Source organism: Pleurodeles waltl, chromosome 10, assembly GCF_031143425.1.
Source record: "Pleurodeles waltl isolate 20211129_DDA chromosome 10, aPleWal1.hap1.20221129, whole genome shotgun sequence".
Lineage (NCBI taxonomy): Eukaryota > Metazoa > Chordata > Amphibia > Caudata > Salamandridae > Pleurodeles > Pleurodeles waltl.
This window is the reverse complement of record NC_090449.1, coordinates 167,663,549-167,684,144: the sequence shown is the minus strand read 5'-3', so window position 1 is coordinate 167,684,144 and position 20,596 is coordinate 167,663,549. Positions and strand designations below refer to the sequence as shown.

General features: G+C 42.9%; 1 protein-coding gene across 4 annotated transcripts in view; it reads left to right on the top strand.

The window, feature by feature from the left end:
• CACNA1H (calcium voltage-gated channel subunit alpha1 H) overlaps window positions 1-20,596 on the top strand; it is a 731,062-nt gene that overhangs the window by 252,551 nt on the left and 457,915 nt on the right. For all 4 annotated transcript variants that reach the window (XM_069210130.1, XM_069210129.1, XM_069210128.1 and 1 more), the window contains exons 7-8: window positions 9,767-10,556; window positions 18,972-19,393. In XM_069210130.1, the coding sequence (XP_069066231.1) occupies window positions 9,767-10,556; window positions 18,972-19,393 (1,212 nt within the window). The remainder of the gene's footprint in view (window positions 1-9,766; window positions 10,557-18,971; window positions 19,394-20,596) is intronic.

The following is a 20,596-nucleotide window of genomic DNA, read 5'->3' as shown; positions in this document are numbered from 1 at the left end:
TCTCAGTATTTAGGTAGCTAGGTGCTGCAGAGTATTTACCCTTTTCCTTTTGGTGATTTGTTGGTTTGCTGGGTCCTCGAAGAAGCATTGGTATCTTCTTGATATTTGCCTTTACCTACTACATTTTTGGTAGCAAGTGCTTGGATGCCTGCTTCATGGTCACAATATAGGAAGTGTGGATCTTTTCAGGTGTAATTTCCACACCTAATCATCACTAGTTTTGGCTTTATTGTTTCCATCCCCTTGCACCAACTTCGTCCTTGTGATTATACAACAGTGGCAGTTTCACCTTGGAGTACCACCCATTCATGAAGGGCTGCTTACAACAGCCTTCATCATGATAGGGAGCAAGGCGTACCTTCAACCACAGCAATAAGAACCTTCTTATGGCATGTATGGTATTCTCAGTGAGCTAGAGTCACACACAAAAAAAAAAAACTAACAGGGCGATTTTTAGTCCTGGATCCCTCACTCAAGACCAAACTGCAAGGCTAATTTATTTGACAGAACTTAGTAATTAAACTGAGAAGTATATACCAAACTGAAATCACCAGATTCCAGGCACATTCCCACAGAAAACCAATTTCCAATATTATCAGAGAAACACAACATACTGTGACTAGTCCCCACTCTGACGAAGACCGTCGCTAGGAGCCCATCAAATGCGTAAACCTCAGCTAGAGGGAGGGGACACCAGAGTTACAAACATGGACTCATACAAACTTTCCTCAGATGTATGACAGAGTACCATATTTGGAAGAGTTCCCCTCTCACCCAACTGCTGAACATAAGCAACCTAAGCGCAGATGTCTAGGGAAAACAAGTGTTTGCCATTGTATACATATGCAGAAAGTATGTTAATGGTTAAATTACTCAGCTGCTAGATAACCATCATGTTACGTATATATTATGCTAACAGTTTCTCACATAAATGCATACATGCTCATATGATGTTTGTAGTGATGGTTCTCGTGCATAGCATTATTGATTAGGTATATTAATTTAAGTATACTGATGAAATTTAGTGTCAATAAGCAAAGCACTGTGAACCTTTCCCATCTGCCATTGCCCTACTCAAATATGGTGGATGCAATATCACAGTAGAAATCCTGTTGATAAAAAAGTAACTTTTTGCGTATGTGATTGGTTCAAAATACAATACCTAGATGCACATGAGGTCAGTGGTCCAGAACCAAAGTGCATAAAGGAAATAGCAGAATATCTAGGACTTACTAGGGAACAGCCCTCTTTGAAAAGGTGTGATACTCCTGTCAGCTTTGCGTATGGATAATCTGATGGATGAGATGCGCACAGAAAAATATATCATAGAGTGCTGCTTGCAAAATGTTCTTTCTTCTCTTTCCACACTTCTCACACACCTAAACGTTGTTTTATAGAATATGGGGGCGATTACATGGCTAGTGCACCGTAAATCTTTGCAATAATTTACTTACCATTAAAAGGTCTGGATGCACACCACAAAATTAGGACACGTCACACTTGCCTCAGTTCAAACCTTAGTTAATTTTGGCCCGGCTGCCCTACCACTGCTTCTTCCTCCATCTGGCCGCCCCTCCTTTCCATAAAAAATATTTGAAAAAATAACTAGCCCCTTCCATACTTTTACCTTACCTCGCCCTCTCTTTCAAGAGCCATGCTATTTAGTTTCATTGAGAGAACAGGCCAGGTTCAATGATTTCCAAGTCCCCTGCAAACTGATATCTTGGCATTTAGGTACTCCCTTTCCCCACATGACAAGCGCCAGAGTTAATACCAGTTACTTGATGTCATGGGCAGTGCTCACACTAAGGCCCAAATTTATACTTTTTTAGCGTCGTATTTACGTAGTTTTCTGACCCAAAAGCGGCACAAACTTACAAAATACAATTTTGTATTACAATTGAATTTTTGGACCCCTGGAGTTCTTTTTGGTCCAGATATAAAGCAGTTAGAGGTACCACATCACCACTTGGATTCCTGACTTAGTCAGGTCTACAGGTGTGCAGAGGCAGAGAAGACGGAAATCCGCCATTCCACTCCTTTCATCTAGTCTTTGGAGATGCTTGTGCAGTGATAGATCAGAATTCACCCATGCACAGCTCCAAAAAACATCTTGTTCCTTACTCTGACTCCAGAGCAATGAAAAACTAAACTCATTTTTCACTGATCTTACATCAGGGCAGTGAAAACTATGTTTTAATTTTTTTTTTTATTGCATATGGTTTCTCATGAAAGCTAAACAAAGCAAAAGTCTTCTAGGTTTAAATAATTATGGAAAATGACACTTTCCTTCATTTTCCAAAATAGCATTCAATTTCTGTTGTTTTTGTCTTTCAAGTATTCTGGAAGAGGTCCATGATACACCTTCCCACCAATTCTCTCTTCTTAATTTTAAAATGCTCTTTTTACCGATGCACGTCAGGGACACTAATAGGATTCTCCCCTTCTAACTTCCCTGTTTGTGAGTATGGTGCATCTCCATTACTCTTCAACATTTTGTGGCAAAGCAGGTCAGCACAATAAATATAAAGATTATTTTTATTGGTGACGTTCCCTACTTTTTACCATTGGCCAATCACAGTGCTTAATTTGTATAATATTAAGTTTTAAGTTCTGGTGCCCAAAGTTTTGTTCAGAAGCCTGAGGCTGGCGCTATTGGAGCTTGGTGTGCCACATACCAATGCTGTGCCATTTTGATTGTACCTCATGCCACTTTAACCCTCCACCAGACACTCCCTGCGTCTTTATCTTACTCTTTCAGGTTCCTTTTCATTCGTGCGTTTTCCCTTTGTCAAGGTTTTCCTTCATCTTTCTCTTCCTCGTTCTTTCCTCTTTTGAGTTTTCCTTTCTCTTGCTCTGGGTTAAAGTTTCTTGAGATAGAATAAGTGCAAATCCCCAAAAATGAGTGCTGGTGGGTCCTATCTGCAACCTCTGGCTCAAATTAAACATTGACTCTGCAACCAATATAGGACAGTAAATCAATTTTTTGGAAAAGAATATACACCTATACAGATTCAGTGGGTTCTTTGGTGTTATTGGTGCTGTGGGGATGGCTGGAACTTTGGTGCTGGTGTCTCATATCAAAGCAGAGCAACTGTGCAAGGACTATGTATGGGCGATCAGTGAACCTTCACTCACCGCAAGTAATAGGACTGTTTGTAAAGCCTCCCGCCACAATAAGGCGTTCTCTGCCAGATACTCACTCCCCCTGCTAAGGATCATTTGTTTGGTGCCGGCACGTTCGCAACTGAAAATGGTTCGGATTTATCTCTAATAATTGTTGAAGTCTGCCTTTTTGCTGAAATTATGTTTATGTCTGAGGAAGTCCGCGTCTCCTTTCTTTCAGGGAGATGACCTTGGCGAGCGCTTCAAATATTTGGCCAGTGTGCAGTACACTGCCTATGCCTTTCATTGCCTGGTTATATACACCAGGTACAAGCCAGTACCACAATTTGTGTGGCCTCTGCTCTGATGGATGTATGGTAGATGTGTGAACATCGGCTTAGTGGAGCCGTCGCGGCTCTGGAGCGCCTGGATCCAGGCATTGACTGCTCCTGGTAGGCGCAGTGAAGCACAGCTTCCGCGCTCAGAGCCAAACCACAAGAATGAGGTCTCCATCCACTCTCTGTCCTTTACTACCCTAACCTTGGCCGCTCCTGGCTTTCTGTGCTTGGATTTGTTCCTGTAATTGCTCAAAAAGGAGGATCAGTCACAGTTGTTTGTTTCTGCTGCCGTGTCACAGAGTATTGTATTTCATACTGTAGAGAAAAAAACATACCCTAGAACATTATTTCTAAACATGAAAGTTTCCTGACAACCCGCCTGTTTCGCTGCAGTACCTCCTCGGCTGCTGGCAGCAGGTGCTCACCAAGTGCTGAACAACGGGAAATGGCCGAACCTTTCCAAAGTAACACCACACCTCGGACGCATGACAACAGTCCCTGATCATGAGAGGGTTTCTAGACAGATTTATGTGGATTATAAAATCACTGTGGAAAGATTAGGCAGCAATAAGAGTAAGTGGTGGTGCTGGTAGGATTCAATAAAACACATCTGGGTCGTGAGGTCTGATATGGACACTTAGGCCTCATTACCTGTTGCTGGTTATTTGGTGTATGGATGCCTGGTGGTGAGGGGGACAGACTCTCTAGTTCCATCGGGTATCCCTGCATCAAAAAGGGATCACTACTTATTTTCCCTGGAACTTGTGGACTCTGGAATACTGGATACTTTTTCACAACTACCTGTTCCGTTCACTGAAAATGACCACCTTGTTTGAGTAGATGGTAAATGGCAGAGGAAGGAGCGCTGTATCTGGAGGATGGGCACGGGTTCGGGGCAGAGGATGCACTATGTCACACCAGGATGGCAGTGCTGATGGGACCTCATAAAGCTTTCCCATGGTGGAGAGGGAGGTAAGTGTGGGAGGGCTGCACCTATGCCAACATCCCATTTCCCTGGTTTATTAGGAAAATTGCTTTGATGCCCCTTAATTACTTTACTGCATTTTAGGAGCACTTAGAGCCAGGGCCTCCGAGGCTCGAATTGAGCATTGTACCATCTTATAATCAGGAAAAAAAGACCAGCTACGTGAAACAGAGTGGCACTGTGTGCAGTGGAGGAAGAGACACACTCGTACAGGGACCTCCTCATCTCTCATCACTGACGCGGTTGTGTAACACACAGACCACACACAATTACTGCCATTTTATTAGAAATATCTTGACACAGAGAAGGAAAGGAATACAGCCCCACATATAGGGTTTAAAACCAGCCACAAGTGGAAGCATATTTCATAACCACTACGGGCTAATTACATTTTTAGGTGGAAAGGTCATCAAGCAAGCATTTTAGAATTATGTTAGGAGGCTTTAATGGATGCCGTTAGTAGGCATCCATAATATGATGGAATGGAGATTTTCGATTGAAAGATCTGCCACTTCTATCAAGAAGAGGCCATTAACAAGGGTCAGGCTCCTTAACTATTTCAGCCGAAACTGAGGAGTCTAACTTCCTTTGTCCCCGAAACTATATGAAGTTATTACAACTTTTAAATTCCATATGAATGTATAACCCAGTATCAGTCGGCCTCATAAAAATGATGCTGCCAAGTGACTTACAGGTAATGCCTCGGGTTACACCAATAGACAGTGTTCCTGTTGCCATTGCATTATAACAACTGAGGGAAGATGGGTGAGTTTTTTGTATGCTTTGGTGCCCTTATTTAAAAGACCGGATCTGCCACTTCAGGATAATAAAATGTTCTCAGTCCGCAAAAGATGGTCCTTTTATTTTTCTTAGCCCTGTAAATCCAGCTCCATGTCACTGCAATCATACCCACTCATCTTGCAATGGGGTGCCGGGTTCCTACCATTGGTCCACACATTCCTTTACCCGCTCCCCTATTTTGTGAGTGGGACATGCCTGTTGGATTCCTGTGGGAGTGGTAGTTCAATTGTTCTCTTCCAACCCCACATTTGGACAGTGTTGAGATCTTCCTCAGTGAAATTCTTTGCTACATTACTGCCCTCATTACAGCTTTGGCTGTCTTTTTGTGAGACCACTGCAGCCAACAGACCACCAGTACTGGCGGTCTGCTGACCGCCATATTTGGAGACATGGAGGACTTCCACCAATTTATGGGCCGAAGTCTGACTCTGAAGAGGCGGTTGCATCAACAGCACTGCCACGGCAGCAAGACTCCAGCCATTGCATTACGAGCCATAATACAGCTTGGAGGAGTCTTGCTGGTGTGGTGGGGCTGGCGGTGCAAAACCACCTTGACCCATCCCCTCCTAGACGACCTCCTCGATGGAGAAGGTAAGTGATTGTCCGAAGGGGGGGGAGTGTTGGGTGCATGTGTGTGCGAATGTGGGTGCATGTGTGCAAGTCTGCTAGTGAGTGAGGGTGCATGTGTGCAAGTGTGCGTATGCAGAGGCGGTAGTGTGTGAATGTATGCATGCGTGGAGGGGGTGGGGTGTGAATGTGGATGGGAAATTGGGTGTGTGTGCATGTGTTTGAGTGAGTGAACAGGGAGAGCGGGAGAGTGTATGGTGCAGGGGGAGGGAGGTGTGAATGTTTGCGGAGGGGCGTGCATATGTGTGAGTAGGGGTGTGTGTACGACAGTGTGAGTGCAGATGTGGGTGCTTGGATTGATGTGTATGGTTGGGGGGGTGTTTGGAAATGTGTGGAGGGGTGGAGGGGTTTGTAAGTGTGTGGACGGGTGGGGAGGTGCATGGAGGTGTGGGGACGTGTGTGCCGGCGACAGAATGGGAATTCTGTCGCTGGATGTGTTACCGCCATGGTTTTTGTGGCGGGGTGACTGCCACAGAAAGTCTGGTGGTCTTCAGCCTTGTAATACGGCTGGCAGGTTGAGGCCTGCTGCAGGGCTGGAGGAGCTCACCGCCGACCGCGTTGGTGCACCCGCACCGGCGAGCCAGGCGGCATTGTGGAGGTTTGGCTTCTGCCAAACCCCACAGCTTGTGATGTGGCGGTCTTGACTACCACCAGCCTATTAATGAAGCCTAAGTGTTGCACAAGTTCCCACTTTCCACTTTAGTCCTGTTGGGGGTAGGACATCTGTTTTTGGAAGGTGAAAGTACTGATTGCTATCACTCTATTTCTCCTTGCAACCCATGAGGTTTCATTACATTGTGAGAGAGTTACGTTTTCTGATCCTTTAAATGTAATCATAACTTTAGCTTTTATTTGTTTGTTAAATGTTTTTTTGTGTTTCCTTTTCCACTATTCAGTAATGTTTGTAGAAGTCTTGCAATTAAATAAAGATCTTTTGAGTAATGGCAGACAATGGCATTCGTTGGATATCATGTTCATTTGGGAATTTCCACTAATGTCATCCTGTCAAAGTCCAAGTGATGTCAGTTCCCCTACCTTTCTGATTCTGGTGGTGTGCAAACATGGCCATAGTATTCTAGTCAGATATGGAAGTTGCAGGGTTCAAAGACAGTGCCTACTTATTATTCACAGGAAAAAATAGAAACTAAGCGCTGATTTAGAGTTCAGTACTAATGGAAAATCCTAAAATGTATTGAGAAAATTATAAATCTGTAAACTAATCACTGGCAGAATTTACCCTACCATACGTTTAGGTGGGGGACGTTAGTTTAATGCTTTCTCTACAACAGTGATTCCCAACCTAGTGTCCGGGGACCCCTGGGAGTCCACGAAGCCTCCTCAGGGGGTTCTATGACTGCTTAGAAAACTACATAATATTAGTAGATTAGGTCCCCAGCTTTCAGTAATGACTATTAAAGTAAAGACTATTCTGAAAGTTGCCTCCACATGCAGGCACACAGCAATCACCTACAGCAAAGATTACAGACCATATTATTACTGCTGGAGCTTAGTTTTGTACCCTATTCACAAAGAAAGTTGATAATTTACAACTTTAAGTCATTCATAACGTTTTCCAGGAGTGCACCTGGAAAACTGTAAAAGTTGTGACTTTCCAGGCATAATTCTGGCAGTTTTTTTGTAGATTCTTTATTACAATGTAGAGGAATTTGTGCAATGCAATAGCACAATTTCTTTTCTACATTTCGTGAAATATGTTCCATGTGGAGATACCATTCTCCTCTGCATCTCCTCCAATTTGGAGGTGTTCTCACTCTAGAAATGGATTTGCACAAATAGTCAATCATTTGCAGTGTATCAAGGGGTCTGAAAGGAGCTTGAGAATACCCATAGAACGTCAGATTTCTAGAGTGACATTCAGTCAGACAGCAAAATCACTATATTTTGGGGCTATATCGGCATATGAGGAAAAGGAGTTGCGATTGAAAAGTCATCTCTTGTGAATACCTTGAACTCATAAATGGAGTCATTTTCACATTTAAGTACAATTTAATTCCTCTTTGATTTGGGTGCTAAGTTTGTAGTGAAGAGCAATGCTGTATGTAAACAGTTAAGCAACATTACATTTGTTGACCATTTAAAAATAACTGGTCAAATGGAAAGTCTATTCTTTTGAGCAAAAATATATTGCAACCTTGAAATATATTGGGGCACATTTATCAATATTTCATGCAGCGCAGCAAGTCACCTTCCTTTGCTGTGTGAAAGGGCAGGAATGTGGCATTTTTAATATGGTGCATTCATGTCCTTTCCTTGCACTGACATTGTTTTGGCTGCCTAGCACCAACACAGGCAACCTTGTGCCCTGGTGGAAGTGTGCTTGCATTTCAGGCAGAATTGTTTTTGTACTGGAAGGGGTACCTTGCTGCATTAAAACAATCCTTTACAGTATTTTCCTCTTTTTATGTGTGCGGCATTCTGTAGTACACATAGAAAGTGGAAAAAACAGGATAAACAAAGATATTTCTCCTTGTTATGCTTCATATAAGGAGACATAGCATTTTGACACATTCCTAGATCTCCCAGTAATGGTAAATTTAGGAATGCAACAAAATCCATGGGTGGATGTGTGGGAACACCTGTGGCTCCGCCCCATGGCACTCCTTGCCAGGGCAGAGAGCACAATGCAGTAATTTGTGCTGTGTTCCGTTTCTCTATATTGATTAAGCCACACAGGGCCATGCAAGGTGGCCTTGCATGGCTTGATAAATGTAACTTAGTAGTTTTGACACCCGTGCGCCCTTTTGTGACACAACTACTTGTTAAATATGCCCCACAATCTATAACGCAGCCTTTCACATTTAACTGGGAAATATAAATATTTTGTACTTGTTTATAAGTCGGTTGAGTATTTGGAGGTGAATTGTGTGGTTTGATAGTCACACCAAATCAAGGCATATGTAATGTACACTTTGTAAAAGTTTAATAATCTAATGATATGTTGGTCAAATAAATTAATAGAAATTGTTTTGAAGGTTCTTCTTTCCAATCTGCCTTCACATTGGTTTGCGTTCAGTTCTGTGAAATCATTGTGGTGAAACCTGTGCTTGTCAGCTTTCATCTCCAAGCCCTACACCTCCTCAGTGCCTGCACTTCAGTGTGCACTAAATCTCTCCACATTCAAAGATTTCCATTAAACTTCTTTAGTCCAGTTCCTTTTTCCATTATGTAAGCTGCTGGTCTTAATATTGCTCATTGACCAACTGACCAGCCATCATATTTTCCATTACTGTGGATAGCAATCATTGATGTATTTTCTTTTATATCCTACCTCAACTTATGGACCTGTTCCTCCAACTCCACCTATCAGGTCTGTGTCCGCTTCTGCGGTTTCAACAGAAGCCACACCAAAGCCTGTCTTCCCTTCAGAGGTAGGACTCTTCAGAAAGACAACACCAACCCATAGAGCACATTGAGGATAGATTACACTTCCCAATAATGTATGTAGCATAAACATATTTTTGATTCATATATTGTTTGGAAAGCATATTTAAGAGCTGACCCAACCCAAACATAAACCATCAAACGTTTTGAGAGCGCCATGATTTGTGTGATTCTTTTTTGACTTGATACAGGTCACACATACCTTCTTAGTGGTCTGCAATTACCTATTTTGATTTTAATTATGAGTCCTCTAAAAGTTTAGACCAAGTGCCTACTTTGTGCTCCAATGTGCAGACCAGTGATATGTGCAATCCTGGAAATTAGTGCTGCAATCTAGTGAGAAAATCTCTCAAAATCAAGGATTCTAGATTTGATGTAATGGTACCTTTAGTGAAATGATGTGTGTCATGTAATTGCCTCTGTACCCCTTGCTAAGAATTGGTAATACTGTGATGTGGAATGTGATTGTTCATTCTGTTCTGACCCAGTTTCTTTCTCATTGCTACAGGTTGGTTCTTTCTTCATGATTAACTTGTGCCTGGTTGTGATAGCAACACAATTTTCGGAGACCAAGCAGCGGGAGAACCAGCTGATGCAGGAGCAACGGGCCCGCTACCTGTCCAATGACAGCACAATTGCTAGCTTCTCAGAGCCAGGCAGCTGCTATGAGGAATTGCTCAAGTACATCTGCCACATCTTCAGGAAAGTGAAGCGAAGGACAGTCCGCTTGTACAGCAACTGGCAGAACAAGAGGCGGAAAAAGGTGAACCCAAACAGTGCTGCAAATGGGCAAGGTCGCAGCCGCAGGAGCAGGCGAAGGATCACCTCCATCCATCACTTGATTCACCACCATCATCACCACCACCATCACCACTACCACATTAGCAATGGAAGCCCTCGGGGCCAAAGACCAAGCCCTGAGATCTGTGATCTGGAGATGAAGGTCTTAAAGCCTCGGAGTCAGCTCATGCTGCCGCCCCCATCCCCAGGGCTGCAAAGTTCAGCTCCAAGCTCAGAGTCAGTTCATAGTATTTATCATGCAGACTGCCATGTAGAAGGAGCCCCAGTGAAATGTAAGTCTTCCAGTGCCTCACCAAACATCAAACTGACTGCTGGGCTCATCAACCACACCAACATGAACTATCCAACCATCATGCCTTCTCCAGGCAGCAAAATCAGTCCTGTTCCAGGACCTCGGGGGAGGAGAAGCAATAGTACCCCTGTAACACTGATCAACAGCCCTATGAGCTTGAGTACTGATCCCTACGGAAAGCACAGTTACTTGATAGGAGAACATGGTAAGGAAAAATTGATTTTCATTAGTAGGCAGGAAAACATATTTCCCGAGAATAATTCATTAGGAAGGGAAATAATGACAAGTTAAAATGTCTTAAGTAGAATCTCCCATACATTTGTAATGGAGTGGAAATGTCATACTATTTTATATCAGGTAAGTGCTATAATGTGGAAATGTAATTATTCTCTGACTATTAACGTTAGGGCAAAATTGCTAATATTGCAGTTGATTGGATATAGCGACTGTTTCCTCAGCTGTTACTCTTCAGATGGTATAGTGAGAGCATAGCAAGTTTCATAAAAACCTACCACAGCATTCATAGTCAGTGATTAAGGACCAGATTTATATATCGGTGGTAAGAATAGTCCTTCGCAATGGCGTTGAATGGCTCCCCACCTGATTATATTTGGAAGGACCATTGGTATAACCGTGGCAGAGATGAATCTGTCTACGTCATGGTTACAGCAGCCTCAGACAGCCCGACAGAATAGGAGCTGACCACCTAATTTAGATAGATGGACATACAGGTTAAATTTTACTGCTCATCACTGTCTGCAAAATCCTAGCCGTAAGTGGCAGTGAAAAAAGCTCAATGCTGCCCTAGATATGGGAGTCACATTTATTTTCACAGGCTATCCCAAAGCATAGTTTTGATGCAATTTGTCACTGACTGACTATTGTCATGCTGGCTCATATAATAACAACAACAATAATGATAAATATAGTATTAAAAAGGCCATTCTTAGAGAGAATGAGATAAACTGAATTATTAATTGCCATCTAAACAATGGATGTTTTAATACCAAACTCAATAGTCCTCAATTTAGTGACCTTGAAAGAATGAAAGGCTATGTCACTGTTGCCAAACTTTGAATCCGTAAACCACTCATAACAACATGATCTGTGAAAATGACAATTAGCACTTAGACTAGGAAGTTTTGTGGTGTACTTCTCCAAATATGAGGATCTTACAAAATGTTGCCCTTTCTACAAATTTATTAAATTAATGGTATTGGGAATACCTAGCCTGACAGTTTGAAATGGAGTGTTCCTACTGGAGCAGAGTCAAGACTGATTTGCATATGGATCGGTCCAAACTCAGGTGGCATGGTGGGCAAAAGAACGATGGGTTGGAATTCTACCCTGAGCGATTGCCAGTCCTTAGACAAACTGCAAGCGTTCTATCTTTCACCTTTTATGTGTTTAATCTACCACCCTAAGTGGCAAAGGTATGCCAAGAAATGGGTTTCGTGCTCAATGTGCTACTGGAACCAAGCTACACTTTACTGAGGAGCCCCAATCAGCCCAAATACAGTCTAAGATTGCTTGTGGTCCAGGTGAGGGAGGACCTGGCCTGGCAGTTTAGGTGGACTCTTGTTATTAGAGCAGAGTCAAGACTGCTTTTCTTACTCTCATATGGGTTGGATTGCTATCCAGAGCGATTTCCAATGGTTAGACAAATTGCAAGCATTCCTTCCATCACCTTTTGTGTGTTTGATATTCTTACATACTTCAGGGTGCTGAAGCACAAGACCATTAAAACACTCAAAGGTAATCTGGTGTTGTATGGGTGTGTCATAATTCCTTGTTGGGTGGCCCACCCTTCAAACTCACAATAATCCCATAATGCCTTGTGTTTCTTAAAGGTGTGGTACCAGAATACCTTTGCCAAAATATTGTTCGACTTAAATTAGGGGTGTGTGAAATTCATGTAATTTGCTTTTACGTAACTATGCAAAGTTATTGAAAAAGGTTGTGTGAGGCGAGTAAGTATTTCATATTAACAAACAGTGAAAAGAACACAATGCCAGAAATAACAACTGGTCATCTTCCGGTCTTTTGCATTGTTCCTGTGCACTCATGCTAAATTTGAGCCTTGAACGTGCCCTGGCACAATAGCCTCATTTTAGCAGTTTGGTGTAACAATCTTAATTCGAAATTATAAATGATTATATCAGTTTAACAGATATTATGCTCGGATCTAACAAAAATAGTGTTTCCAAAATGCTGTTGAAAACATATCGTCAGATTGGAGTTAATATAGAAAATACCAAATAAGACAGTATGTATGCAGTGGTTAATTTGTCGATAAAAAGATGCCAGTGCCCATAGCTCTCCTCAGAAACACATGGCGGCTGCATTTAAATGTGCGAGCACAGAATACTGAGGCAGTGTAAACCCAAAGCCAACTCAGGCCTCTTTAGTCCATTTACAGGCTCTTCTTGCCCCTTCAGCTCAGTCTTGCAGCTTTCTTCTTTAACCCTTTGTGATGCTTTTCCGTCTTTCTTTGCTCCGTCTTTCCCATAAGTGTCTTTTGCTTGCAGTAATTGCAGGGGAGGCTCTTCAGCTAAGGTGGAGGAGCGTCATCCGACTGGATTGTAGGGAAAGGAAGAATAAAATGATAACAATGTGAGCTTATTATCATTTTATTTTTCCTAGGAGTAAGGGGCGAGGCTGGGTTGGAGGGAGGGGGCCGGAGGAGGGCTGTGCACCACAAAGTGCGCATGTCTGTTTGGCCAGCCGTGTTGGGCCTGCCAAACAGACATGCGCACTCTGCATGTTCTCTAGTGGAGAACATGCCCAGGATCCCTCTCCCAGTCAGAGCGGCAAAGCAGGCCCCTCAGACTCACAAAGCTTTGTCATGCTGGTGACAGCAGCTTTGTGATTGCCTCAAAGTCTGTGTGCAGCAGAGAAAAGGACGAGGACTTCCCTAAAGTTAAGAGTTTAAAATAAATGTTTTTTCACCACCACCTCCACCCCTGCTCTGTCCCGCCCCGCCACACCTGTTGAGTGACGGCTGCCACTGAGTAATTGCCTGATGTAGAAAATAAGTGTCTGCCCTCAAAAATAAGTGCCAAATTCAGCACTGTATTTTTGTAAACAATGTTAAGGACATTGCATTTATGTCAGACGATATTTCTATAGATGGTGTTCTGACACAGCCTTTTTATGAAGCACCTCTGAAACCCTACAGATCCTGTGGTCTAGGAAACTCCGTGCACATAAATAGATGAACCACCTTCTGAATGCACCACTAATGGGCGCCTGTCAGTTCACAGACTACAGTGATTAGGGCCGTAACAAGAGGCCGGTCTGCGTCTGACACTTTGGTCTTCAAACGAAACATGAATAGTGCCGGCGATGAATCTCGCATTACCTTTCACCCTCTCCAATAAGCCGCAAAGTGGAGGAAGATCATGAGCGATGGAGCTCTGCAGCTTGAAAAAATGTAAACACTTAGGCTTAATTGCACAGATTTGCGAGGACTAAACAGCTATGTAGAAATATGAAAAGAAAGTGTTCCATTAGTGGAAGTCTTCTGTCTGGTGAGACGGCTCTGAAAGCGAGGCGATGTTTTCTCCTTTGCTGGAAACGGGAAGACAAGAACAGGATGTACTTTGGGGGTTCCTAGACGGTACAGCTTTGCGAGATATTTTCTTGCTCCGTGCCAAGTTTTTACAGAAAGTAAAGCCCAATCTGCCAGAGATCTACAAGCCTAAAACTTGTCTCGGTGATGGAGAGTTTAGCTGCATCTTGGGGGGTCTCTGCACAGAAGTAACCCCGGCTGCACAGACCACACCAGGCCTTACAAATATCCCTGAGGACTCCATTACAAGTTGACTGCATTGGTCTCCCAAAGGGTGGTACCCCTATGGACAATTCCAAGTGATATCTGCTGTTTGCAGGCAAATAATTTCTGAGTCCACAAATACTGGACCTGCCTTTTACCAGCTGTGGATCTGTACCTTGGAAAATGGTGGTTTGAAAAAGAGGCAGGGGTTGCAAGCATAAACACTGCCTAGTCCCACCTGTGACCTCCAGCACTATGAGGAGGAGCAGGCCTCCCTTCCCTTGAACACCCTGGTGACACCGGATGTCAAAATGAAACCCACACAAGCCCCTACTCCTCCCACAAATATATATCACCAACACATATCATTTGGCAAATCTTTGTATTAAACCCTCTGGAATTTAAGCAAAGCAATAATAAAAGACTGAGGATACCAGCCTAGGGTCCCCATGCAATCCTTGTGCTGCTCTCATTCTAAACCTAGTATGAGAGCAGTGCCAGGATTGGTCTGAGCGGCTTGGTCTGCCACTCAGACACTGCATGGGAGTCTGTGCAGTTTCTCCAACCCATTTGTGTAACACAGCTGCATTGGAGAAACCTTAGTACGCATGTGTGTTTGGCTGGCCTAAGACGGCCGGCCAAACAAACGTGCAGTCCCCTCCCCCTCCAGTCTCTCCCATCCTGTGGCCCAGCCCACCCCGTACTATTGTTTTATTTTTCAGCTGCTGGCTCAGCCGGGGGGGAGATGCTCCTTCTCCATTGTGAAGGAATTGCCCCTGGTCCCTTCTCTCATCCCCTTCATGCCTTTGTTCCCCAATCTTCCCCTCTTTCTGCTACTTCTCTCCAGGATATCCAGAATACAAACCTCTTCGTGGGAGACAATGGCTAGGATGGAGAAAGATCCTCTTGGGGCTTTTGTGATGAACATTTTTCTCCCAATTTTCTCAATATTTTGAATAACAGAGAACCTTTGGGTGACAATAATCCACTAAATAAACTCATGATCTTCTGCATCTTCCTCCGTTACTGCTACACGTTTTGGTAATTGCCATTGGGCTCTCATACGTTGGACACAAAGAAGTCTCAGGCAAGGTCACAGGCAGGGCCTGAGACTAGGGCTCAAGAGTATTCAATTCGCTGGCTCTCTTAATAAGGACACTGGCCAATCTTGGGCACAGCAACCACTTTGGTATTCAGAGCTGCCCCTGAATAGTCATGTTCTGTTGGACACAGCATGTTCTCTTAAAGGGGCAAATAAATGGAGGGTAGAATGACTAGTTAGCCATCATTTGCCCTCCGGTCAATTGACTTGTGGTCAAGGGCAGCGAAGACAGTGAGGATGATGAAGACCAATGAAAATAAATATACTAATATACTGATATAAGAGTCCTGAATATAAAAAAAAAAAACATGCATATAGGCAGGTTGTGGTTACTGCTACGGGTGTCTGCGGTTGAATACAGTTGGGTAACCTGGAAACATTAATCATGTCAACTAGGTATTAAATGTTAGATTGAGAATGATTGACAATATATTATTTGCGGTGTTGCTGACCCTATGAGGGGCACTGTGGTCCAAGTACATCATGCTGTGTACATCAGGCAGAAACTGTGCTCACCAAGCAGTGCTAGCTCTGTTAGGGCTGTTCCTCTATTAGCCAGCCTAGCCCTGACTGCTTCAGGGCTGCAATTCCTGCCAGGGATCCTGATCATTCTAATGGTCTTGCTGACAGGAACTCGTGACTCGCAGATGTACTTCTTGAGGTCTCCACTGCTCCGCGTCACCTTCTACTGCTACTCTCACCGCCATGAGCGGCCACTAAGGATAGGAAATGTTTGGTAGCCTGTTAATGTCTCAGAGACGTTGATGGGATGAGAAGACCACATAGATGGCTACAGCTGCCTTCTCTGTTGGCTCGTGCCTCTCCCCAAACCAGCATGCGGCCCTACGATGTGAACGCCCCCCTCTTCTCTCTCTGACAGAAGTCTGTAGATGAGTATAGAAGAATCATGCCTTTCTTCATACTGTTTGCATACTTTCAGTGTGCACACCGCTCTCCCCAACACCACCACCATCACCGTGGCCACTGACTTAAACAAAATATACAAACCAGACAATAGTACTGTTGGACAAATGTACCCCTTCAGGAAGAAACTACAAGTCAGCAGAATGAGCGTGCAACCTGATTAGTAATAGCAATAATGGTGCTTAATTCTGTACCTTGCTATATCACAGTGAGCAATGGCATTCTCACAACAGCAACTGTTACCAAAAGCTTGACATTCCAACTGTCTCGAGAGTCTGGTTCTAACCAAAGTGTGTGTTCAGTGTGGATGGAAAAAATAGTATCAAACAAATATCTGTTGCCTGCGGTTGAGCATTTCTCATGTGTCATCCTAAAGGTGCCATAGTTAGTGTTATTTTTCTGTTTCCCAATGAATGTTTTCACTTTGTTGGTTTAATGTATTCAGGTGAGTAACAAAGTAACAAGATTGTTACGTTTTGTTCCATTTTGTGAGGCATCCTGTTGCTGAATCCCCACTTACAAATAATGTCTGGCAACATTCAAGAACAAGCACTGGCAATAGGTGTGGCTTCAATGTGCCTCACTTTACACACCCAGAGTAACACTGCTCACCCTGTGCTCACACAGTCAGAGCGTTTCGCCTCTGGTATATTTGGAATAGGAATAAGAACTAAGAAAGAGTGTCTGTTATGGTGCGATGAAACCTGTGAGGGAAGAAGCATGTGAGATGGCACTTTGGGATGACGTCAAGAGCTGACCCACTCAGGGCAATGCCAGCATGGTCCTTGTGCATCACACCCAGACCCATATTTATACTTTTTTAGCGCTGCATTTGTGCCGCTTTTTGACGCAAAAGTGGTGCAAACTTACAAAATACAAATGTATTTTGTAAATTTGCGCCTCCTTAGCGTCACAAACTGACGCAAATGCGGCGCTAAAAAGGTATAAATATGGGCCCCAGTGTCTTAAACAAGATCCATTTGTTCACTGATAATCTGTGGAGGAAGACAAATTCTCCCAATTGACAGACCAAAGTGTTTAAGAAAAATCTAGATCCTCACTATGTACACATGTACATAGAAAAGGTCTAGCACAGCAAACTAGTCAACTGTGTTCCATTGCCTTAGTTTGGAAGACTTCTATAGGTTTCCTGTAGGTTCAAGACTCTCTGTGTAACTGATGCCTCTTCTTCATATCTCCTCTGAGTACTCGGTTATATGAGAAGCAACCACACGACAGCGGCCACTCAAGCACAATCCCACATTTTCTCACCTTGTTCGCTGTAGTGAGTGATGACTATTCCACTCTGCCCTGAGTGGCTAGGGAGAATCAATGATTCCAGCCTTCTGTGTGGTAAAAAATATTTAAATATCAATAGTGTGTGACCTTTGGTTGTGTAGACATATATGTTAGGGTCTTTCATTGTTTGTCTACCTTATTGTGTGTTTATTGATCTTTGTTTAAGAGAATGTATATAGAATGTCTAATGAACGGTGAAACATTTTAATTTGAAATACACATACTGAATGCAAATATAAAGCAACGTAGTTCGAGGCCATTAAAATATCTCTCACGGGATGTGATTCTACCTTTGAGGTCAGGTTTCCAGGACAACCAGGGCATAGAGAAAGAAATCATATTGACATGCAAATGAAAGATATTCTTACCTAAATGAGGATCAGTTGTATGAAAATGTGCCTCATGCATGGTAAAATTGCTATCCTGCGAACAGGAATCTATTGTTCCCGTTGCAGACTCTGAACCTTTCTGATCCCACTAAACGTGTGTGTTCAAAATGCAAATCTGCTTCATATAAGTATGAGTGGTCGTTTTTGGAAATCTAAAAACTGCAAAAGGAGTAAGATCTGGTTCCCAATAATTCCATGCAGCAGTAATTGCATGAAAGTGGATACAGGTTATTCAGCTAATGATGTAAGTGAATATAACCCATTGGATAAAATCATGGGAATGATGTGCTGAACCTGATGACGTGGTGGGTTGGTAAGGATTAAGCCTACAATATAGCAAGAGGAAGTTGAGAGTTACAGCTGCATGCATGTATCATGGTCCAAGCTCTGTGGGATCTGATGGATATTTTTGTTTTGCACCAAAAAAACTCTAGGGTGACACCAGAGTATGGCGTAGGCTTTTCCCATGAATGTGTGGAACATATCAAGTACTGGTGCATTAGTAATCCTGCAGAGGCCGTGCTGCATTGAAGCGGGCACCTGCAGATTGAGGGCCAACAGCAAACATCAAAAGTAGGCTCTGGGCAAATTTCCTGCGAGTGGAATCAGAGAGTCACTGATGAATCCCTGATCCTGGTATATGGAGCATGTGACTGCAGAGGCCCTACCTGTATGGAATCAAGCACATTGGGAAGCCTGGCTTTACTCATACCTAGAGAAGAATGTAAGCATGTCATTGGCTCGATGGCTACTGCGAGCAGACAATCACTGGTCTACCATACATATCCGAATACCACTCTTTGCTTTAGTGCTGTTGACTAAATCAACATATCAACCTCTCAGCTAGAGGCATCGCAGTACTATTTACATTATGGTTGACCTTAAGAAGAGGATGAAACAAAGTGGGCATAGCAGAGCCACCATTCTGAAAAATTCAGTCTCTCGCCCTTGGTGGTTTAATGTCAACATATACAAACGATTTGATGAGTAAGGTCTTGACTGGATCCGTTTGTGCTTATATTATGACCAGTGCTAAGCAGAATATTTTAAGATAGTTTGCTTTCTGAACCAAAATGAGCAAGACAAGATTGCATTCCAGACTGATGTGCTATGCATATTCTTTGTTTCCAGGCCTCTGTAGGACATCCAGCAGGCACTCCAGCATGAGTGTGCCCTGCCCCATGCCCAGTGCCCAGCCAAGCCCACTGTCATGTGAACTGCAGAGTTGCCCCTACTGTGCAAGTATCCTGGAGAACCCCGAGTTTGAGTTCAGTGAATCAGAGAGTGGTGACTCCGATACCAACGGTGTCTACGAGTTCACGCAGGACCTACGGCACGGGGATATAAGGGATCAACTGCAGCAGCAGCAGCAACGGCGGCAGAAGAGGAGAAACAGGAAAAAGAAGCCAAAGGAGGGAAATAAAGTCACAAAACTAATGACCGCCTTCAGCAATAGGCTGCAGAGGATCGTCGACAGCAAATACTTCAACCGTGGAATTATGATTGCCATCTTGATCAACACTTTGAGCATGGGGATTGAATACCATGAGCAGGTAAGTCATTACTGCATTGTATTTTGAGCGGTTGGCAAAGTTTGTTGTGGTATTCGCCAATAGGCACATTTATTACACTGTAAGGTCCATATTTATACTTTTTTAGCACCGTATTTGCGTCATTTTTTTACGCAAAAGCGGCACAAACTTACAAAATATAATTGTATTTTGTAAGTTTGCGCCGCTTTTGCATTAAAAAAATGATGCAACTGTGGCACTAAAAAAATATAAATATGGGGCTAAATGTTTGTTGCGGTGAAAGCTGATGCTGCCAAGATTGCCTTGACCTAGGTAACTTTACCAATCATTACTGCAGTCATGTTTCCTAAGGCTTCTCTTTTACCTTGGATGGGTATTCAACATACAGCAACCAGACCGGTGGTAGGTACTCATACTTACCTGTTCCCTAACCTCTGCACATTGTACTGTCTTACTTGAGAGGTTAGAATTATTTTTGAAGATTGGTTTACTGTCTTATAAGATTGTTGCTGAATTGAGGAGACAAAGGGGAGATGATCATCCTGTAGCTAGTCAATTATTTGACTCGTAAAATTTCAGATTTATAGAACTCTGGTCTAGACTTCCTGTGTGTTCGCTTTAACTATTTTGCTGCCATTTTTGTGTGCTATTCCTCAGTAGTTACAGTTTAAGAAGGAACCTAAATCCTATATTTGTCTTTTCTTTAGAATTCAAGGTTTGATATTTTTATTTCTTCCTATTTTTGCAGCATTTTTTGCTTTGTTGTAAGTTTTTTTGTCTGCTTTATGGAATATTTTACATGTGCTTCTATGTGATATGGCTTTCTGATGGTTTTAGTCTGGAATGTGATGCAGGAGTATGCTACCTAAATACATCATTTTGAAGAAGATCCAGATCAGCTGGCCCAAAGAATTCATCTGAAGCCAAGCAGTTGAGTTTCATTCTTTGCCATGAATGCAGCCATCACAAACTGGTTCAAAACTCAGAGAGCGTATTCACATAATTGTAACCCAGCAAATAATGACAGTAACAGTTTTAAATACTCACTTATAAATTCTATATAGCTGCAGCTACAGTTACAGCTACAAATAAATTTGTTTGCGGGAATAACCAGTGTTGGAAAATAAAGGAAAGTTGACTTTTGGGTCTGGGATTCTCAAAGGCCGTTTGATTTTATTACAATTATACATTTGAGCTCTCAGCTAGCCTTCTTTATCCATTCTT